Here is a 24142-nt window from a genome sequence, read left to right on the forward strand (position 1 = left end):
GGAGGAGAGGAGAGGGAGGGAGTTTTGCAGCTTGTCCAAAGTGCGCTATCAGTTGCTGAAGGCGGGACAGACGAACGGCTCGAGGACACTGATAGAAGGGAGAGAGAGATAGAGAGAGAGAGGGTGGGGGGACAGACGGTGGACGGAGAATCTCGTCGTTGTCGTCGGTGACGGTGGTACAGATGGGCGCGACTCTCCTCTGATGAGCCGGCCACCGATCTAGCAGCACCAGCGGTCACCCAATGCTGCCTGAATCCAGCTGACCACAGTTGGATAACACACATCCTACGAATGACACTTGGCTATAAGTAAGTTGAAATGCAGCTTCCTTTATTTCTCTTCCTCTATTTGGTTAATTTTATTGTGTTTGTTTACATTTCCAGGGCCAGTGACTCACATAGGAAGCAAATGTCCCCATTTGTCACTCTTGTGTGTTTTAATAGGAGTGTCTGCACGCACAAACTTTTACAGCCTCACACTGCCAGGTTGTATTCTCAGCATGCAGCCACTGTTACAGTAGCTATCATTAGGATTTAGCATAACTGTAGCACCACCCTATGGCGGTATTATTGAGCAGAAAATGAGCATTACGGGGTGTGACTTAAGTATAACCTAGTTACAGCTAGCAGTGTATACCTCAGTCATATGTTGGGTGTTTGCTTTGGTCAGAGCCTGTGAATAGCAGGCATTCAGACCTCTGCATGGCCGTTGGTGAGGACATAAACTGCACTGTTTATGACTTGTTTTCCCTGCAGGCCTGCATGTCATGTGTCTTTTCCCATGTCATGCAATATGCAGACTCGTTTCTTATAGTCTAGTTTCCAATATTATAATGAATCAAAAACCTACAGCACTGATAAATGATTACGTAAGAGAAAGTAAGTGTTGCACAAATGCTACAGAGCTGCAGGAGTCCGAGACTAAAGCATAATGGAAAGTTGGGAGTGCCAGCACATTTTTATACCACACTTGAGGCTTTTTTAGCCCCATGCTCTTTCTTATTCAGAGCTGTGAGAGCCCACAGGGGGTCCTCGAAAGGACATTTTCCCCAGGATGGAAGTGTCAACAGGCTCTCTAGGGGATTGATTCTGTGGACTTTCAATTACAGCAGCTACCTGTCAGCCATTCTGTACACTTTGCTGGCCAGAAAACTCAAAAGAAACTTCAACGCACAAATCATTTATCAACATGTATTGAATCTATAGTTCTTATTGCCATAGCTTATACTATATCAACCTCTCTCTCCCTCCTACACCTCTCTTCCTGAAACAGTGTTTACTAGATGTCTATCTTCATTGCAATCTAAATACCAAAGCGAGGAAAAGGAAATGGAAGGAGGGGTTGCTATGCAAAACCTGACCTGCTGTAGTGCCCAATGAATGTGTTAAACAAATGGCATCCAAGCTGCCATTAACTTACTGTAGTGTGTTCCTTTCATTTAAAATGCCATGAACTTGCACTGAACGGTTGCAGTACTGTGCCTGATATAGTGTCCAACGTTGATCTTTAGCAGGTTCAGAATATTCATAGTTATTAGTTAGTTGTGTTAGTTAGTTAGTGCATGAACACTAATTAATGTTATCACTTCCAACAAACTCAAGATGTTAACCTGAACAGCTGTCTAAGAGACCATGATACACTTATTTTCCTTTTGTCCTTTCCTGTCTGTGGCAGCTGGCACCATGCTCCCCCGTAACATGCGAACAGGTGGTTATGACCTGCCGGGGGTGGAGTCAAGCGGCGTGCCTCTCATTGGCTACCGGCCCTTACTGTCTGACAGCGGCACGCCGAGCAACCAATCGAGGAGGGGGAGCAGCAACGATGATTTGGAAACTTCACAGGTGAGTGTTTTCCTTTCGCCTCCTGTGAAAACAAATCCATCATTTTGTCACTTGAGTGTGTTACAGGGAGCGATGTGCGATATACAGCTTTGCTTTGTGGTGTTTGAGTACAGACAATCTCCCACTGCCCACTTTATTACTTTCTCTTTAGTTCATACAATAAAGTGATGTGATGGCACTGAGAGGGGATTAGGAGAACTTTTTATTTGTCATGGCTCTCCTGGTAGACACTGCTGACAGCAATTAGGACGCTTCTCTGTGCAACTCTACACGCTGAGCTCCACTACCAGTCTCTTGAATAAACAGCAGATGCTGAGGGAATGAAGTCAGTGTAATACAGACAGAGAGAGAGAGATGAAGATGGTGTGCGTGTGTTTCTTTGTTTAGTCCTTTTCCACCAGAGCCACCCAAACGCTTTTATTTATGAATAAATTCCTCAAATGTCAACATCAAGCCCAAAATTCTAATCTGCAAAACTAATGACATTTCCATCAGCTTGTGTTTACTGCTAATTAGCTAATGTTAGCTAAACTGAGATAGTGAGCAGCGTACACATAACACCTGTTCAGCATGTTTGCATTGTGTTTGTGATAATGTTAGCATGTGGATATGTTCTGCACTCTTATGCATAACAGTGTCGTCACTGAAACGCTCCGACTCCAGTTTAACATTTGTAACATGGATTTAAGTTGAGCTAAAACTGTGGAAGTTAAAAGGTTCATGGCACAGGTACATTTCCCATGATCTTTCACCTCTGTTAATGTTTAGTGACTTGATAGCGAGGTGTGTTGAGCCTTAACAGAAGCTCTTCAGATGGTTTAACTTCACAACCAGTAAGAGTGTTCTTTTGAGACTCCATAAAGAACTTTCTTGCAATTTTGTTCGGTTTTATGTTTTGTGATATATTCAGCTGAGAACAAGATTTCTTCTCCGTCGCACATGTGGTAAAACTCACCAAAAAGCCATTTTGGTAATAAAACATTTTCTCTGAGTCATGATGACCTACTGACCAACTCTCTTTCACCCAACCACACATGACTTGCACATTTCTTTTTGGTTTTACTTCACACTGGGCCTCAAGAAACACCTCGCGGCTAAAAAAAGAAGTTACACTGAGTCTCTTTCCGAGTGAGCAGACTTCCTCGTTGCTCGTGTAACAAGGCGGCTGCTGGACCCTGCAGTTAATAATGTATATGGCGGTTCGGCTGGTCGATGTGGTGTACACCTGCTCTCCCTATAAACAGTATCCAGTATCACAGGCTGTCTCCAAGGACAGTCTGTCGAGTGGAATCCAATACGGCCACTTGCTGATTCTTTAATGAGAGAAACTTAGATGTCAGAATGCAAGAAGTGAAAACCTCGAGGGAACAATGAAGCGTCAAGGTGAAAGAAGCAAAATGGGCTTTCAGGTTCAGTTGAATTGATTGTGATGAAAATCGAACCTGAAACACGTATGGTTAATACAGATTACAGATATTGAGAATTGACTTTGTATTTTTGAGTATGTTCTTGCTTGGTGGTGTATTTGTCTACAGTAAAATGTACATAATGATTTTTGAAAGAACAGAATATTTAAAACGCAGCTACAAAAGATTGTACAGCTGAGATATAAATATAAATAAAAAGTTTGGTTGAGCTATTTTCAGAATAAAAGTCTTCTCTTCAACAATCACACAGCAAGAAATGAGTCAGAGAGAAGGCAAGAATATGCTTCTGTACTGAAGCTTAGCTCAATAGACCAGAATGCAAATACAGCAACAAGACCTTTTGTAAAGGAGGCCCAGCTGTTATAAAATGGTTCCTTTGAGTGGGCTCAAGTTTCATGACAAGAGTCCATTTGTACGATTCACTGATTACAAGGAAGGCAAATAGTACAGCATGCAATGTAAGGGTGTAACGGTGCACATCATTTATTTTGAACAGAGAGCAGAGCAAGTGTCAAAGAAGACACAATCATCTTGCTGGGGGACTGAGAGAGCATCTTGCCCACTGGCAGCTTTGGTAAAGTAACTTTTATTAAAAAATAATTTCAACATTTCAAACACTTTTGTATTAAACTGTACGAACACTGAACAAACATTTTCTCAAAAGGCAACAGGTCATAATAGGCTGTACAACTGAAAAGCATGTTTTATTCTATGGATATTCTGACAAGCCGTTCTGACGGAGTACACTGGCGCTTTATCGCCCAACATCAGTGACACTAATGCTTTTTTTGGTTGAATGGTCGCAAATCCCTGCAGTCAGGTTCCAACAGCAAGTTAATGACCGTGGAATAACATGTTCACATACGGGTGTAATGTTTGGGTGTCTAGCTGGTTAGCTACCTACTGTATACACCCGTAAACCCACTTCTGACTGACATGAACAAGTTAATGTCTGTTATCTGGACATTATAGAGAAAATCCCTCACTGAAGTAGAATTAGATGAGCCAGATTAAGGCAAAGTTTGCAGCACCGAAAAGTCAACTATTTCCTACAAATTAACTTGCAGAACATCACAGACTGATGATATCTAACAGAGTAATCACATCCCAGGAAGGATTTTTCCTTTAAGGGGAAAAGAACAGCTTTGACCTAAATGCCACTGAGTTTCACTTGAAAGAGAGAAGATAACGGGCACCAAGGGATACATAGATGAAAGCGTGAGAAGAGGAGCAAGAGAGAAAGATAGGAAGGAAGGGGTCGGGGTTGTGGACCACTCCAAAAAAACAATGGTTATCTTTAAATAAAGCTTCAGAAGATGTATTTGTGACCCCCTGCTCAGTGGAAAGACTTGTGTAGGGTTGTAAATAAGGACTGCAGCGGTGTGTGTATTTGTTCAAATTCAAAGCGGAAGGCCAGCTATATGGATTTATTTAAGGGAAAAGGTTGAAACTGGTTGTTTTTTGAGACCAGGGGGTGAAAATGGAGAGTGGGCTTCCTGCCCGCTGCTTTTCTGGTGCCGTCCAATAACCGACGTAGTTGTTCAGGAGGAGAGGTCGACGCAGCCTCGGCTTGTGATGGAAGGAGAAGAGAAGAAAATAGCTTCTCAACACGACAGCACGTCCTGCTTCCTGTGTTTGTCTCCACTTATTATGTACTTCCTGCATGCATCTGGGGGTGGGGGGACTTTAAGAAAGAGGAGAGCTTAGGGCCATGACAGAAGATCCCATGTTTGAAAAGAACATAAACAAAGTGTCACATATGGCAACAACAATGGTCCATGTTGGAAAATTCTGGTTTTTATAATACTTAAAAAAAGAACAGCCGCAGTCTTTTCCAGAATCAGCTCATGCCACCCACCACAGTGACCTATAATCATGATGCTTATCCACCAGCCTATGAGGCAGCTGAACTCCAAATTATACACATCTATTACGCTTTGAAAAGTTCCTCCACAGAAAAGGCTGGTTCCACTGACCCAGTTTCAGTCTGATTTCAGAAGGCAAATTCAATTGACACTCCACTGAATATACTTGTATCTCAAGTATCTCAGCAGTTCTTTCTGGAATTAGGAAACAGAGCAAATAACTATTTTTTCTTAGTGTCTGTGATGAAGGCCCACTGGGTCAGTGCGCTAAAGTGCTAAAGGCCAGAAAAGAGATCAGTGAGAGCTTTAAATCAGTCTCACACTTCTATAAGTAAGCAGTAAGATGGGGGGGGGGAATGATACTGTACTATATATAAACACGTTATATTTAAAGCTACTTTCAAGTCTTTTCTTTTCTTTTTATCTCAGAGAGACTCCATGCGGCTGTTAGCAAAAGGAAAAAAAGGAAATATTCTCAATCTGGTTTTTGTTCTGATATGATCTAATCTCTTATTACTGTATGAGCTCATTCTAACTGCCTGCACCAGCTGTTGCTTTAGAAGATCTTTTCTGTCTCTTGTTTGAGATTTTAATTCAAGGAAAGACCGTTTTTTGCTAAATAGTAGTTCAACAGACACCATTTGTTTAAAAAAAAAAATTGTTTTGGAAATGTTATGTTTTTATGCATATTTTACACACTTTCAGTTTTTCTGTCAGCACATTAGGAAATGTTTACAGTTTAGTAATCATCCATTCATCTGGACTTCATCGTCTGTATACTGCACTAATCAATATTGTTATATAAACAATGGGTCAAATGACAACATGTAATGTAAAAAGTGTGACTCATAATGACAAAGTTTAAGAGAATTATCCTCAGACTCTGCAGTTCCTCTCGGCTCTACCAAGCATTTTAGTGTCTTTTAGCTCCTTGTTTTGGTTTGAGCAACTTTTCTGTTTTAGACGTCTCATTGTTCTCCTCAACCTCATTTCCAGTTGCAACAGGTTGCTGTTTTTAGCAACAAAAAACTCTGGTAAACCCACACGACTACACACAAATACATTTAGCGACTAGCTGGTGAACATAGTTGAGTTAGTGTCTAACAACCCACATATTTTTTAAGGAGTTGGTGGAGAAAAAAACAGACTTTAAATAAGAGTATAAATAAGAATATTGAAAAAGAGTCAAAACACTCCAAGTGAATGCTAATGTTGCTCTGCGTGTGCTGGATACTATGTTGTTTTGTTAGCTGACACACTAATAAGCTAACTGCTCTACACACACACACACACACACACACACACACACACACACACACACACACACACACACACACACACACACACACACACACACACACACACACACAGAGCTGTGAAAGTCTCCAGCTAGTTGACATCACTTCACTCTGCGAAGTCATTAGCCCCGTAAAAAATAACATGCTTCCTGGTTCAGTGGCCGTGTGAACATTTATTACCTCTCGTTACAAGACTACAGGCCTCTTACTGTTCAAAAAGGATGCCAGACTTTAGACTAAAAATACAGCATGAAGCTTTCTCAGTTAATTATTATTTTGCTTTATGTTGTTTTAAGCGGGATACTCAGTCAAACTGGTTTATCTGTATGTGAAGGTCATATAGAAAGACAAAGAGAGCAGGAGAGAGAGGGGGTATTGTTCTGGAAATAGCTTCAGGGCTTTGTTTCTCAGTGTGTGTGTGTGTGTGTGTGTGTGTGTGTGTGTGTGTGTGTGTGTGTGTGTGTGTGTGTGTGTGTGCAGGCAAGTGCCCCATGCATGTGTCTATTGATGAGGGTCTGCATTTGTGTGAGCAGTATGTTTGTCCATGGGTGTAAAAAGCAACTCACTGAAAACGACTGTTGTACTATCAACACCAACATATCCCTATCTCTGTGTTTGTCATGTGTGTGTGTGTGTAATGGGTGTAGCCAGGTGATGCAGGCTGGAAGGGGCAGGACTTAACTCCTGCTTCAGGTGTGTCTTTGTGATATAGAGCCACAAGACGTTGAGAGGCAAGCAGTAAAGACATAAACACACAGATCGAGATCAACCGACAGTGAAGTAACAGGCGGTCAAGTATACAAAGAGAGGCAGAAAACAAAGGGAGCAACAGATGAGAGAAAATGAAGAAAATGAGAATGCTTCTTGTAAATTCATCCTGAAGATTTCCAGGAAGCTTAGGGATCGCTACCTGTCTGGACTTGCAGAGGGAAAGGTAACTTGTGTGAAGATTCTTTTTCTTTTCTGTGTGTGTGTTTGTGTGCTTGGGGGGATTTTGTGGGAAAGATATAGAGTTGCATGCATGTTTACGTAGAAGCAAGCAGAGATAACAGGTAGAATAACAGGTTTAATACACAGACTGTTCAGTTCAGTAGGATCCTTTCTGAATGCAAGGAGTGCCTGCTTGGAGTGTTGACCTTCGATCAAGTCAAGCCAAGGTACTTGGAAGGAGGCTAACATATGCTTATTACAGCTAATTACACCATAGGGCTTACAGAGGCGATAGAAGAACTCAGGCCTTTCTGTCTGTATGAATAAGTTTCTTGGCTCATATGTGACTTTGACTTTGCATATGAGAAAGCTCACAAGTCTGTACTTCCAAAATGAATGAAAATATAATCATTAGTTTGACTTATTTTGAGAGGATAATTTACAGTCAGAAGGTTTTATAACATGTTGTGTTTTAGGTGTATTTTTCTTGTTTCCTAGGTGTTGCTCGTGTGTTTTGTAGATCAAAACTGTTGACTCACAACGACGTACGAACCGTCAAACAGTGTCATGCTCATGCATTTTTTATGATGGAAAAAGTCACAGTTGCGAAAGCGTCATTGTCGAGTGTAAAGCGATAAGGATCGATGTATTACTAAAATGAGCAGACAGTGATCTAGATGTAAACAAAAGGCTCAGCTCCACCCACCATCGACAATTCACAACAAAAGTCTCTCATTCTGAAATGGGTTGACAGCTCTGTGACTGTAAGAACGCAAACTTCATCTGCATCATTATTGTTTTCTGAAACTGTCAAAGATTAGTTGATGAGTAAAACGTGCCTGTATCCGCTGAGAAACACCAAATGCTGATTTCTGAAACTCTGAAAGTGTCTTTAATGCTTATGTATATCAATGTATATGATGCATTTTACTGTTGTAGCTGGCAAGAGGTGGAGCTTGTTTAAACTACTTCCTATACAGTTAGGTAGCTTATTTCAGTGTTTCCCAATATAAGGTCACAAGTTAAATGGGGATCTGAGGGGTTGGGACATAATTAATGGGAGAGCGACGAAGCAAAAACAAAACTGTGATACATAAATGTAGGATTTTTATCTTTGTCATTGGATCATTTCACCTCTTTGGTTCAGTTATTTAAATGAATTTATGTCACAAGACAAAAAAGGTGAAGGAACCGCCGGTTTATTCTTTAACAAAGTGTTGTATTTTATAAGCCTATTATGTGCTTATTTTAATACAAAATCTCAGTCTGTAAAGTAACTAATAAGCTGCCCGATGACAATATTTGCCTCTGAAATGTAGAGAAATAAAAATGTTAATTAAATTATTCAACACTGTACTTCACTACAGCACTTGAGTATATATATTTACTTCCATTAGACTTTAAAGACAAATTCAAAATGTGTGGCTTATAATATGAGCTGAAGCAGTTTTGTGGCATCTGGCTCTTATCTCTGTGTTTGGACGGTATTCAAATGTCTCTGCAGTGCTACTGTCTGTCTCACACTTATTATTATCAAAGTGCTATGAGTCATCTGCTGCCTGCGACATGACTTAGGCTGCAGGATCCGGCTATCCAAGGACCGTGTGTGTGTGTGTGTGTGTGTGTGTGTGTGTGTGTGTGTGTGTGTCACTGTCAATGTAGTTTTTGATACGACTGGACACTAACGCTGCCAAGACAAATTTGTATTTATTGTCCGCAGGTAGTTGAAGTGGTTTTAAGGCTGCAAGAAGGCTTAATTTTAAACAACACTCAAGCATGTATGAGTGCTTGTTCATTTATTAGCGTCCATTTTTCTTCTTGCTTTGTATAATCTGCGGTGTCAACAGTTAAAATAGTTATCTTTCTGAACTTTGGAGGCGCCGTATTACGCCGCTTCACCACTAATAACATTAGTGATCCACATGTGTCCATCTAGTAAATGAAGTCCACTCAGAGACGTACCGAAACAGAGCGAGATGTGTTTTCAGGAGTTTGAAGATCGCCAGTGGGACACAAAACCAAAATGATCCCCTCTGTACACATTTGTAGACGTCTGTTTGGAAGTTTTCTCATCTCTTTACTTTTTCTTGTGAAGTTTTGACATGTTGTTGTAGTTTGTGCATCACCGTACTGTGGGAGCAAATGAAATAAGCTCATTTGGTTGAAGTGCATAACAGGTCACAGACCAGAGATACTCACAACCACTGCATCAGACTATATACCTACTGATTATATAATGCTTTGCTTTACTGGTGATGCAGGGTACAATCCCTTTTTCTAATACAACAAATAAGTTAAGCCCTTGTTTTGTTTGGTTCTCTTTTTCAGGCAGAGCCCTCACCAATGAAGACCACCTGGTACTGTCCTCTGGATCTGGTAAATTCAGAGAGTGTTGTGCATGTAACATATACGGGATAATGTGCCAGTACAAGTATAAAATAGGGTACTGTGTCAGGGACTTTCCCCGAGGCTAAAACGGGATCGTTAGAGCTCAATACAGCGCGTGAGAAATGAGTTCAAAGCAGCTGGATTTTATGCCCTTTTTTACATTGATATTGGGTGTCTCTAGTAGAACAGATTATATCTCAATAAATTAAATGAGATCTTTAAATGGTGTAAGTGTGTTTAGTTCAGTAAAGGGACAAAGTTAAATTTAGTGCTTGGAATCAGTACCAGCAGTTAAAGAAAATATAAAATAATCAAATTTCTTGACTACTTTGAGCCAAACAGTTTATTCCTTCCAATTTCAAGTATTTCTTTAAAGAGTTCATACTGTTTTTGTTTTTTTTATGCATTCTTTGCAACACATAAACGTTGTCTTGATCTGGTTTCTCTGCTCTACAGTCCACTGTGGTGGAGGAAGAGGAGGATGGAGTGATATACAATGTGGTGGTCAAGCAGCAGCATGGCACCCCCAATAGTCTGACGGTAATTAAAGTGTGACTGACTGCAGGCGAGCGCTTGAAAAGATATGCTACTTGCTATAACATTCAACTTAATTATTTCCCTTCCTGTTTTCTTCCAGTCAGCGGTTTCTCGCTCCCAGTGTGTGAAAGCAGGGACCGAAGAAAAGCTGGTGCTCCACCTCCTCCACTCCTTTTCTATGGGAGACTCCTCCTTCATCACCATCTTCCTCTCCACCTATCGATCCTTCTCCTCCACGGGGAGAGTGCTGGACATCCTCTGTGACAGGTTAGGGAGTTGTTGTTGTTTTTAAATCTCTAATCTACACAAGTAACCTATGTTGGTTGTTTTTGTCTGGTAAAATAACCTGGTTTAAAAAAAGAAAAGATGGGTAAAAATAACTGGTAGCAGTTCCAGGTGCAGTGATGCACAGCAACCACAGCAGCTGTCAGTATCTTCTCTGGCTGGGTTTGTGCAGTGTGATGCTGTGAAATCTCAGACTGATCCTGTCCGGTGGGAGTTTGGGTGGAGGAAGATATAAAGTGATGGAGAATTGACTCCAGCGTTTACTCTTGCTGCACTGGAGGAACACATCTCACATAACAAGGCAGCGGGTCTACAGCCATGCTAGCAGTTCTCTGATTTGATCCAATGTCAACATGCTAACGACCTCACAATGACAATGCTAACATACTTTAGCAGGTAACATAATGGTTACCATATTTAGTGTGTGTTAGCATGCTAATACATTAGCACCAAACATGTTGTTAACATTCATTACATTTAAACAAGACTAGCGTACAGCCATGCTAGCTGCTCTGTGAGGCACAGACCTGATTTCAGCTAACATGCTCACAACAATAATGCAGATACTAAGCAGGATGAAACCATGTACCATCTCAATTTACCGTTGTTAGCATGCTAACCTTTGCTAATTACCACTTATACGCAGCTTTTGCATGGGTGGTATGGGTGCTTCGATGAAAAGTCAAAGGATCACCAAATTGATTACAATTCATCTTGAGGAGAAAATGAATGTCTGAATCAAATTTTGTGGCTATCCATTTAATATTTGTTGATACGTTTCACTCAAAAACCACAAATGTCAATCTCATGGTGGCGTTAAAGGAAAAGTCAAAGAATCACTAAAGTCAGTAGGATTCGTCTGGGAACCATGAATGTCCATCAAATAGTAATTGCCATCTTTAGAGCCACACTGCTTCATACTAAATACTAAAGTGCAAATAAATGGTTACATTAGAGTCGGCAAAACTGGATGATCAATTTACTGTACACCTAATTTCCATTTTCACAAGATAAAAAGATGTTAGTTTAGCGATGCAATTTGTCTTCAAGATGAGTCTAATTTAAACAGCCGTCTCTAGATTAATTGCGTAACTTAATTTAGAGACACTTCCACAATGGAGGAAGCACCTGTGTGCCGATTTAAAATAACTGCAGCATAATTCAGCAACACACTTGCTTGTGAAGGCTTTTTGTTCTGTTATAAAGTCTTTATTAAATAATGGAGGCATTTGTATGAAACAGCTGTTTGGAAAGTTTTACTAAAGAAGCAACACTCAGGAGAGTTTCGACTCCTGGCACTGTTACCTGTATCAGGACGACGCCTTTGATAAAAAGCATCTTGAGAAAAACAAGCCATAAATAAATGTTTTACAAAGTATTATTTATGACACAAGCAGATGCACATATTTGAAGCTGAATGATATTTATGTTTATGTTTTGCTTGCTACTAACAGATTGGAGAACTCACCTGGGGACAACGAGAGGAGCCAGATAAGACAATCCTTCAACAAGTGAGTTTTTGAAAAAGGCTACCCAACATCTTTGTGCACTTTTTACTGTGACAGGCTGTGTGTTGGTGTGTGTGTGCGCGTAAAGTGTGGAGCTGTGTTTGCAATAAGTGCATCTTCTAAAAACCTTTCCGCTTCTTGCTTGTGTTTTTTAGGGAATGTTATTATAACCAAGTGTTCATTATTTTTCATTTTAAACTATAGGAGAACAATGTTTTCTCCTCTGACTATTTTCATTTTCATTTTAAATGACCTATTAACCTCAAACAATCAGCAGAAGACACCAGAAAGATAGCAACAGGAAATGCAAACCATATCAACCAGCTTTCACTTTGATTCAGTGTTTTGATGTAAAGATTGCTGACTAATGGAAAAGATGCTAAACTGTATTAACTACTGTTCTGATTTTTAGCAGCACAATCTTGATCCGATGCTTCCACTAAATCATTCTCATCTCTAAGCTGCTTTTCTTGAGAACGTGATTTCTTGCCAACTTCTGTTTTGTAAAATATCAATACATTCAATCAATTCCAATATCCAGCAGCTTGTTTATCTGCGTCTGGCAATCAGGGTTTACACAAGAAACAGCACCTCCCTCCTTTTGCTCCCATCAAACTCGAGGATTGACTTGAAAATGATGAAAGATTATCATGTTTCTGATGTTGAACCATAAAGTCCTGGAAATGCTGAATCATTTCTTCCTTTCTCCTCACTCCTGCAGAGCGGTGTGTATGGTGTTTAGCACATGGCTCTCTGAGTATCCTGAAGACTTTAAGAGTTTGCGGGAGCCCTCTCGCCTGCTACGCCTGGCTCCCCTCCTCCCCCAGTACTCCTCGTCTGCTGCCGACCTCCAAGCTCGCCTCCTCAGGATAGCCGAGGAGCTTAGCGAGAAAGCCCTGCTCCCTGACGCCCATAAAGGTCTGTAATTTAACTGGGATTTAAATGACAGCAGCGAAAGCCTCACTAGACGAGGTTTTCATGTAGAAATACACATGCCTTCTCACTGTAAATCCCAAGTGGGGCTGCAAAAGACCAATAACATACAACATGGGCTGGTTGTGGCTTCTTTGACTAGAGAAAAGAAACCAAACTGCTTTAAGGGTATGTTTTTCACACCAGTTTGTTAGTGTCCTTCTGAACCCAGGAGGTTAAAATCCCTGAAAGTTGGATCATTATTACTCTGCGATGAAAGCCAAAGGTGGCCATGTTTGCAAGAATTGCTCTACTTTGTGTTTAGTGCTAATTTGAAAATGTCAGCATGCGAAGAGGCTGAACATTATAAACATTATACTTGATAAACATCCGTAGCATTGTCATTTTGAGCTTGTTGACATGTTAGAATTTGCTCAAGCACTTTTTCTTAGTACAGCTTCAAATCCAGTGACTCTTAATCTGTTTTGCTCTCATACTGCGATCTCGAGGTCCTAATTGACATATTTCATTATCTCGACATAACATAGTAATTTACTCATTAAAATAATATTCATCCAGTTTCATCCAGTTTCCTGAGATAACTAAGCTGATATCTTGAGAAAACCACGATTCTCTGGAGCAAAACAACTTCATTATTACACCGGACACAGAGCAATAGCAACTCTAAGAGACCCTGAATCCTGCAACTAGAGGGTAGAAGAGATACAAACAAAGGTTTTTTTCTTATATACTGAATCCGCACTTTTATTAAACAGCTTCACTCTTTGCAGATCAAACCGGTTTCACCAGCCTTCCTCCTGACGCCTGCAAGTTTGAACCCACCAGCGTACTTGGATTCCCTGCAGCGCTCATCGCGGAGCAGCTCACCAAAATAGAGACCGTGAGTTCTCTTGTAACATGTTTTTGATGGACATTTAGGCACGTCACGATAACGACGTTATCGACTTATCGTACGATAAATGGAAATTACCTACATCATTTTTGCTGCCCTCGATATTGTCCGTTGTATTTATGTGCAGGTTTGTTTACATTCCAATTCCAGTGTCCGATTATTCTTAAGAATTAAAAGTTAATTGAAGTTTGAAAGTGTTTACTTTAATTATTACGCAATTATGTTATTATTAAATCAGTGGCATAAAATGACGATAATATGGTTTATAGCAATTATTATTGGGACAATATATCGTCCAATGAAATTAATTTTCGTGACAAGCCTAATGATACAACATTTTTATTTTAGTTAAGTCAATGCCAAGCTATTGTCATTTAGTTTTTTTTGACTTTTACAAAGTATGTTTGTATGCTGCTTACCTCTGCTTTGAAGTCATTGTTGACTCTGTATATAAGTTCAGGTGCAGTCTGTTTTCCATCATTGTAACCTGCCCTTTGGCTCCATCCTGTTCTGTGTTATGATGAACTTTGATCACCTGATATGGATACATTGAAATAGTTTTGCTCTATTTCACTCACTGACAAAAACACAGCATAAATCTGAAAAAAATTGCGGTTCACACCAGCAACAGCAGTTTGTTTAGAATACACAGAGTTCTGTAAGTGGTACTTACAGTAACATGAGTCACCGTGGCTGCAAACACAAACGGAAAAGTGCCACCCACATGAACTCAAACTATGTCAGCAGATTCAAGCAGGAAGACCTCACAGAACAGGTTCACATGGTTTGATTAGTTATTTATTGATCTATCTGCTGTCACTTATCAGGAGCTGTTTGTCCGTCTGGTCCCGTACCACTGCCTCGGCTCACTGTGGTCTCAGAGGGACAAGAAAGGAAGGGAAGGCGTTTGTTGGTCCGTCCGGGCCACCATACATCAGTTCAACAAACTGGCCAATGCAGTTTTAGCATCCTGCCTTTGTCCTACAAATCTACGCAGCCAGCAGAGAGCCCGACTGCTGGAGAAGTGGATCAGCGTGGCAGAGGTCAGTGTACGAAAAATCAAAAGGTCAGAGCTGTAGAAATTCAAGATTTCATGCCATGTTTAAAGGCTAGAAATGCTTTTTTTTTTTTTTAAAGTTGATTATCCCAGTTGTTGTCAGTTGGGGTTGCAAATCTTCCAACATCCTCAATTGTGCATTTTCCTAAAATAAATCCCCATTAATCCCCTAACCATAATCCTATTCTCAGCTCTAACTATGCACACACCATCACAAATTCACAGTTTGCTTGGTTTTTGCTGTAACTGTATTTGTAATTTCACTTTAATCAACAGCTGAGAGTAAAACACATTGCACATTGACTACACAATGTAGATTTATGGTTCTTTTCTGCACAGAGCAAATGCAAATAATAAACTATTTGAGTGCATTTGGTGGTCGATCACTTTTTGGCAGAAAATAAGAAGAAAGATTGTTAAAAATCTGCATATTCTTTATAAAAGAAGTGAATTTACAGTTCAAGTACACCTTCAGGAAATCAAACAGGAAGTGCATTCTGCATGACCCGTAGTTAGGACATACCAGAAATGTGCAGAGTTACAAGAAATGTGATCAAGCTTGTGAGTCAAGCTTAAAGCAGCTGAACCTTTAAAATGTCAGTATAATTGAAGATGAATGTGGATTAACTGATTTCTGTAACTGTGTTGTGGTTTTTGTGCACAACAAGCAGTTTCACAGCAACGACAAACTCTGCTCACCCACACAGACAAACCCACACACACACACGCACACGCATAGAAACATAACCTATTGTTGGTTGTTGACACGAGCAATTTTATTCCTCTCCAAGCTTCTTTATCTGTGAATGAAACACAGCTTCTCTCCAGTATTCCTGTATGAAACTGCATTTGTCATCACAAACACTCAAAGACACTCACACACACACTCCAACATCCTCTTTGGCAAAGTGAGGTATCACTGGTTTGCTGCCAAAGTGCTATCCTAAGCCCACCCCAGGGTTCTTTTGGGACAAATCTCTTTAGCAGTCTGCATTATTCAGCACCTCGGGCTGACACTGTAACTCAATACCGACCAGACCCAAACCCACAGGTGTTCCTCAGTTACAGTGTGAGAGTGTGTATGTGAGTGCATGCAAATGAGTGTGTTCAGCTGTGTGTGCTTTCAACAGGAGTGCCGAGCCAGGAAGAACTTCTCCTCACTGTATGCCATCGTGTCTGCCCTGCAGAGTAATCCCATCCACCGGCTAAGGAAGACGTGGCAGGACACTGACAGGTCTGCGACTGAAAAAGGAATACATTGATTGGTTGATTTTATTCAAGTAATATCAGATACAGAAACAAAAATACAACAAGGTTAAAATGAAAGCACTAATTTTCAGCATGGTCCCAATGTGTTAGAAGACAAAGGAAACACAAAGAAGACATTCACATAAAAGCTAAACAGAAACGATTTAGGCAAAATAATAATAATAAAATCCCACATCAAAAAACAAGGACAGCTAAAAAAGCGTTGTTTAAAATCTGTGACCCAGACACGAGAACAGTTTTTCACTGTACAATGACATTTCTAGTTTGCTGTACTAAAGGACAATATGACATAAACTACAATACAAACAGAAGAAACAAGTTATTAGACAAGCATCCATGTGAAATTGTTTTACATTTGTAAAATAGCAGTATGAATTCTTACAGTGCAGTGGGATGTGCAACACAGTAGGTAGCCTATTGCAGTATTAAGTTATTGAGGGCTTTTATTGATTCTCTGCTGGTGGCCAAGGATCCGCAGCAGTGGCACCTCACTTCCCCCGCTCACATTATTATAGCGGCTTTAAACTGAAAGAAACGATGCCGTCTCATTCTCAAAATAGAAGATCTTTCTCTTAAATAATATGTTATTGTGCACGTTGGTTCACCCGCTGTAAATTAAACAGACCTATAATTAATGTTATGAGTTTCACCTGTGCTTTTCCAGCTATGACAAATCAAAGTGTGCACACAGGACACGAGGTAATATGAGTAGAGATTTCAATAACATACAGGTGGCTTTAATTGGCTTTTAATTGGTTACAGCAAAAATGAATAATATAAATTAAAAAATGTTAAAGTATGTTGTTAATTATAAAACTACATGTTTAAACTTAATGTAGTGTGGAGCTGAAGCTTCAGATTAAAAACAGATTAAAACAAAGGACTGTTCAGCTGTAAACAGCAACACAGGAAACTGTTGTTACCCTTGGGACACTTTATTTATTTTTCACCAGAAGCAACTGAGAAATAACTTTAAAATAAACCTGATAAAGAAGAAGTGGAAGAAAAATGTCTTTCCTTGAACGGAAACTAAAAAATGCCTTTTCAGCATCGTTGTCCACGCAACATAAACTCAAACCATTTTCAGTCACGGCATCGTCTCTGAATCGGTATCTGTTAATTATATCAAACGTTCTTTACTTCAATTGTCCCGTCAGTGATTGTCTCTCAAACCTTCGTGTCCAATTACAGTACATGCTCTTGACTTTGCAGACTCTTCAAATTCAGCTTGTGAAAAATGTCTTCAAAGCATTTCATTCGCTTAATAATATTGAAATATGAAAGATAATTCAATTGAAATGAATTCACTGTTTTGGTCACTTGACAGGGAGGCGGTGAGGAGATATGAGGAACTGTCAGAAATATTCTCAGAGAAGGACAACCACTCGCAAAGTAGAGAACTCCTCAAGGAGGTAAGTTTCTGTACAAAAATAAAGAATGAGAATGGAAATGTAACATTTTGTACATTTTTATAAGATAGAAGAAGAAAATGAGGCTCTGGATGAAGACATCATTCACATTATACAGTGTAAATAGAGCAGGTTCAGTGAGAAATGTGATCTTTTATTTATGGCACGCAGAGGTTGGTTTTTCCTTGAGTCATGACGCAGCATTAAACCAGTTTTGTTTTCCAAAGTTTAAAGCGAAGTGTTCGAGCCTGAATAGTGTGTTTTCTAGACATCTTTGTCATTTGACCACTTTGCCGTGTGTTGGTTAAAACTTCCTGGTTCCTCAAAGTCTGGAGAAGCGGTGTCTTGTGCTGGGGAGCTGCCAGTTTGTACTGTCAGTCACAGGGTTGTAGTGTTGCAGTGCAGTTTTGGTCTGGAGTCAGATTTCAACAACTCTTTTCCTTTTCACTCAGATCTGTGTTGCTCTTGTGCTGCTGTCTTCACAAAGACTTTCTCGCCATCACTACAAACACCTTTTGTTTACACCTGTGTGTACAATATGTAAACTCCTGAAGCATTAATGTTGCATACAGACAGAAAGCCTCTGTTTACTGTATGCAGCTCTTTGTTTGAGTCGGACTCTATAATCACAGTTTTGGACCTGATTTGTAGAAATTACTGTTTATTGTCTGAGCTAATCCACATAGAAAACACAAGAAGAAGAAGAAGAAGAAGAAGAAGAAGATCTGTGAGTCTGTACTTACAGGCATGAGCTAAATACTAATGTAAGCATGCTAACATGCTCACAGTGGCAATGTTAGTAAGTTATAATGTATATTATGTAGATCCATGCAGTTAGTATGACTAAAAAACAACATACACGCTTACTGCTAGCACACAGTGACATCTGAACTGCAGCTCTGAAAAACCACGTGACTCCTCTGCACTTATATCTCACCTCCTGCTGAGGAGCAGCCGTAACTTGACAGGAGTATGAGACATTTATTGTGTGTGTCAAGAGCCGCTACTGGACAACATCTGTTAAATTCCTATCTGCACAGACTGAAGCCAAGCTTTCTTCTCAGCACGAAAACAACTCAGTATAGCTGTATGACTGCTTTAAAAGACCAGGAACCAAAGCAGTCTAATCTCATTGAGTAGAACTGCCCTTATTCTGTCAACTCTTCCATTTCAGTGTGATACACCCATCTGAAGACGTACATTATATTTAGTTTGCGCTTTGTCAGAGAGCTGGGGAAGTTGACAGGATTAGCTGTGTTTTGATTCACTGTTATGGTGCAATGCAGGCATCAATACCTCTGCATTAGCTGCAATTTTACCCATGATACCCCCAAAGGAATTCATCCAAACATTTGCTTTCATTTTGAAAGCTTCACTCTTTGATGCCAGAAAACACCATCGCCGTCTGTTGCCCTTTGATTTTTTTTTTCAACGCAGTTACTTGCTTCCCTTAATCTCTCAGCTTGTCTAAAAATGACTACGACTAGCAGACCGAGTGTAAGATGATTGACTAATAAAAGACTTCCTAAAAGTTTGGGGAAATAAATAATACACAACACCGTCATTGAACCACATGACAATGTAATATCATTTAATTAAATAGCATGACTATAACGTGTCAAGTTAACATGCCAGATCTCTAGACTTTGCATTTACATTATTAATGTCATGAAAATGTATTCATGTTCATATCAGTTGTCATGAAAGGATTAGGTTTGATCTAATTTAATGGTACATTTATGGTCATTTTTATATTTCTGTATAACTGCATATGCATTTTTTATCATATCTATATATATGAATATGACCCACAACTTTACTTTTTTGGTTAATTCTCACTGCTCTCATCTTCATCAGCGTTTATGGCCCTGATAACAAAACTCAGATAAACCTGATGTACGCTACCTGGCAGGCACCAAACAAGCACTTTAAAGACTTTAAAACTCAAACTTGACAAATGTTGGCTTTTTCCATCTGCTGATGAGGATGTGGTATGATTGAAAGCTCCAGAACGGCTACTAAATAGACTTTGTGGTGAGACTGTTTCTTCAACAATTGTTTCCAAGGTCAAGAATAAACTTTAAACCTTTTCCTTGCTTTTGTGTTGCAGGAGGGCACATCCAAGTTTGCCAACCTTGACAACAGGCTCAACAACAAACATCTTAATCGGGTAGGTCAAGTTGAAATAAAGACTTGAAACCCTCAGCTTTGCTTAGTCTAAGTTCACTTGCACAGTATACCATTTGTAAATTATTCTCAATAGAGCGTCAAATCAAATCACCAAGACATTTCAGATAGTTTCACTCACACAGGAGTAACTTAAAAATGACCTCCACATTTGTCACTGAAAGATTCTTCAAGCACATAAAAAAGAACAATTTTCACTCACTTTACAGCCCACGTCTGGTGTGCATAGCAATTGTTTTAGCCTGAAGGGTTATACACCCCCATAGGCCTTTATGGGAGACCTTGGAACATTTCCGAATGATGTAAGACCCTGCAAAAGTGTCATTAGTATTGTAAAAGTTAGGGGACAAAATGTGATATAATGTCTCGTTCTATGGTTAAACTTGAAATCGGTTGTATTTTTAGGGGTTATGAATCCTATGTTATATGTTTACTGTATGCTCTGGCATAGATATTCAATATAGGTTTGGTACGGCATGTGAGTAGAGAAGAAGTTATACTCAGTTATAATTGATAAGTGCTTAATTATGGATTAAACTGAAAGTGAACTAAAAGTACTGAAAAATACAGTTTTTCTACAAAACGCTACATTAAAACATTGATACTGATGTCACTTTCGCTAGGCGGGGGATGTTTTAGTGGTTTGATGAAGGGCATGCAGCAACGAAGTGGAACAGAGGGCTGTTGTGTGTGTGATGTGTTGAATCCTGAGGCTTCGTTTGAAAAATAGCTGCAGGCGGACGCTCTGGGCTCTTTACGATGTGAATAGAAACCTCTGGGTAACTGATAAAATACTTTATTTCTTCTTCTTTTTTAACAGTCCAACGCCCAGGGCACTGTGCCATACCTGGGCATCTTCCTCACAGACCTCACCATGCTGGACACTGCAGTCAAAGACAGGCTGGATGTAAGTTCCTACCATCTCTATTAAGGCGAAAGTTGGTCACAACCCCTGGAAGTTGCTTAGTATTTTACAATTATCAAACTGACCCACATCCTGCCACTCCCTTTGCAGAATGGCTACATCAACTTTGACAAAAGGAGAAGGGTGAGTCTTGCAATCAGTGTAAGAGATAAAAGGTTAAGCTGATTCTCTGGACTAACATTCTGTTTCTGCAGACATAACAAGCTACTACTACAAGTAGTACTATCTATATGTTTACAAGTAGTACTATCTATATGTTTACAAGTAGTAGTATCTATATGTATACCAGTAGTAGTATCTATGTTTACAAGTAGTAGTATATATATGTTTACAAGTAGTAGTATCTATATGTATACAAGTAGTAGTATCTATGTTTACAAGTAGTAGTATCTATATGTTTACCAGTAGTAGTATCTATATGTATACAAGTAGTAGTATCTATGTTTACAAGTAGTAGTATCTATATGTATACAAGTAGTAGTATCTATATGTATACCAGTAGTAGTGTCTATATGTATACCAGTAGTAGTGTCTATATGTATACAAGTAGTAGTATCTATGTTTACAAGTAGTACTATCTATATGTTTACAAGTAGTAGTATCTATATGTATACCAGTAGTAGTATCTATATGTTTACAAGTAGTAGTATCTATGTTTACAAGTAGTACTACCTATATGTTTACAAGTAGTAGTATCTATATGTATACAAGTAGTAGTATCTATATGTATACAAGTAGTAGTATCTATGTTTACAAGTAGTAGTATCTATATGTATACCAGTAGTAGTATCTATGTTTACAAGTAGTAGTATCTATATGTTTACAAGTAGTAGTATCTATATGTTTACAAGTAGTATCTATATGTTTACAAGTAGTATCTATATGTTTACAAGTAGTAGTATCTATATGTTTACAAGTAGTAGTATCTATATGTATACAAGTAGTAGTATCTATATGTTTACAAGTAGTATCTATATGTATACCAGTAGTAGTATCTATGTTTACAAGTAGTAGTATCTATATGTTTACAAGTAGTAGTATCTATATGTTTACAAGTAGTAGTATCTATATGTATACAAGTGGTATCTATATGTTTACAAGTAGTATCTATATATTTACAAGTAGTAGTAAGGTGCGCATGAATAAGAATTGTAGTACTCAAAAAACAATCCTGGGATGCTAGAAGAGCTACAAAAAGCATATTTTTTAGATAAGAGTGTATTAGAGTGAGCAGAGGTAGCTTAATATCTGAGGGAGGAAATTATTAAGTGGAGGGCGCCTTGAGGTGCAAGATTTGTAATAGAAAAGAGCTGGCACTGTAATACTAGATCAGCCAACATGGGTGCTTTTTTATTATGAAACATTGTGGTGATATGCCTCTTTGTTAACAGGAATTTGAGGTTTTAGCTCAAATACGTCTCCTACAGTCTTCCTGCAAACACTGTGTTTTCACCGCTGACGAGGCCTTCATACAGTGGTACCTGAGTGCACCCACACTAACAGAGGAGGAAAGGTAAACATCTATACATTTAGTTCTGATTAAACAAATGTCTTGTATACATTCATTTGCATTTGTAGGACAATGAAAGTTTAAAATATTCAATGATCTCTATCTTCAGTTACAGACTGTCCAATGAAATTGAAGCCCCTGGTGAGCCGAGCCCCCGTGGCTTTACTCCAACAGTCATCATCACACAGTGCCCAGAGTAAGCTCTACTGAACGCTCTTACATACACACATATATAACACAGTGAAACTACCATAAAACCACATTCACACAATTCAGAATAGGAAAACTTGGATTTATGTTGGTGGTCCAGGTTACGGCGGATTGTTGGGGCCACTCAGATTGTGAGAACAGTTGTATAATATCTTCTGGGGCTAGAAAGGAGCTTTAAAGAAGGCTTTGATAGTGACACCCATTGGCATTTACCAGGAAGGTATTCTAATAAAAGATACTATCGAGTTTCATTATGTCAAATTTGTGTTTTTGGACTATATATAAATTAAATTGACGTGACAAAAATTGTCGGAGTTTTGGTTCTTGACTATACTCCGTAATAAGTTAGCATATCTCGGCCTCTTCTGCTTTAAATTCAAACCAGTCTCTCACAAGTCCCTTGATTCTAGATGCAACTCTAAATCTTTGAAGTATATTGAATTAGTGATGAAACAATTAGTCCATTATCCACTAGTCAATAAAAGGAGAATTAGTCAACAAACGTGTTGTTAATTATGAACAAGACAAATGAATACGTTTTTGTCGTTCCAGCTTCTCAAATGTCAGTTTCTGCTGCGTTCTTGTGTTTTCATATCATTGTAAATTAAATATTTTGGAATATCAAGCAATCCCTAGGTGTCACCTTGACCTTTTTCACAATTGTCTGGCTTGTGTTGACTAAATGATTATTGAAAAAATAAGATTGATTAAACAAGGATGAAAACAATCACTAGTTTTAAATGTGTTTATACATTTTCTTGTGTTAACAGCCTGAGTAGCTCTCGGACCAGCCTGACTGGTGACAGTGACAGCCTCTTTGACTTCCCCTCCCCTGTCAATAATTTGCTCTCAAAACTCACAAAGGTAATATACTTTTACTTTTAGGCCAACTTTGCATTTAGATTAGCTTGTTTCACAGACATTGTATGCAGGAGTTACTCTGGTTTTGCTTTTGTCTAAACTTGGACGTTATACCAGAAACACTAGGTTATCATCAACACCGTTGCTTTTATTTCGATTGCAGCATATGAGATCTCCGTCTGTGTCCTGTCTGGATGTTGACACGTCTCCTTCAACCAATGACTCCACCCCTGCCACGTTGACTCCATCCACTCCCACAAAATCACACCGGCGATCAGTCTCCTGCGGCAACAACCCCCCCAATAACATCCAAGGTTCAGGTCCTGACATGCGAATAATCCGGATACGGATGGACCTGCAGGATGGAAACCTGTACCGAAGCATACTGGTACTAATTCAAGCCATTTGAATCTAATTTACAGCAGAAGTGAGATTGTAGAAAAGGCTTTGTTCCAAATTATCTGCGATATGCTGCACTTACGGCCTTTCTTCTTATCTGCAAGGATCCCGTAATGATAGTCATCAGAATCAGATCGTCGGATACAATGGACCCAGGATATCATTAGTGCACATCAAGCTGTCCTAGTGTCATTGTTATCCTCCTCTCTCCCCTCAGGTCACAAGCAATGACAAGACCCACACTGTGATCAGCTCTGCCTTAGAAAAGCACAATCAGGACCCCAAACAGACGTCCACATATGAGCTCATCCAACTTCTGCCTGAAGGAAAAGGTAAAGACACACGTGTCTCCAGTGCAGAGCATTGTATTGTATTTATTATTAGGTGGTGTATTTAAGTTATCCAAATGGA

At 39.3% G+C, this 24142-nt stretch overlaps 1 protein-coding gene across 4 annotated transcripts in view; it reads left to right on the forward strand.

Moving 5' to 3' along the window:
• Positions 1-70: 70 nt before the first annotated feature.
• The window catches only part of rgl2 (ral guanine nucleotide dissociation stimulator-like 2), a 45337-nt gene continuing 21265 nt past the window's right edge, over positions 71-24142 (forward strand). Inside the window, exons 1-20 of one of the 4 annotated variants that reach the window (XM_029451154.1) lie at positions 1705-1841; positions 3765-3842; positions 7079-7365; positions 9690-9737; positions 10206-10289; positions 10387-10553; positions 12026-12082; positions 12801-12997; positions 13783-13892; positions 14732-14947; positions 16092-16195; positions 17558-17642; positions 19750-19809; positions 20647-20733; positions 20842-20874; positions 22143-22264; positions 22371-22457; positions 23242-23335; positions 23496-23720; positions 23949-24063. In XM_029451154.1, coding sequence (XP_029307014.1) covers positions 7264-7365; positions 9690-9737; positions 10206-10289; positions 10387-10553; positions 12026-12082; positions 12801-12997; positions 13783-13892; positions 14732-14947; positions 16092-16195; positions 17558-17642; positions 19750-19809; positions 20647-20733; positions 20842-20874; positions 22143-22264; positions 22371-22457; positions 23242-23335; positions 23496-23720; positions 23949-24063 — 1993 coding nt within the window. In that variant the 5' untranslated portion in view covers positions 1705-1841; positions 3765-3842; positions 7079-7263. The other 3 variants (XM_029451155.1, XM_029451153.1, XM_029451156.1) reach the window with 3 other exon arrangements.

Source organism: Cottoperca gobio, chromosome 16 (genome assembly GCF_900634415.1).
Source record: "Cottoperca gobio chromosome 16, fCotGob3.1, whole genome shotgun sequence".
Classification (NCBI taxonomy): Eukaryota; Metazoa; Chordata; class Actinopteri; order Perciformes; family Bovichtidae; genus Cottoperca; species Cottoperca gobio.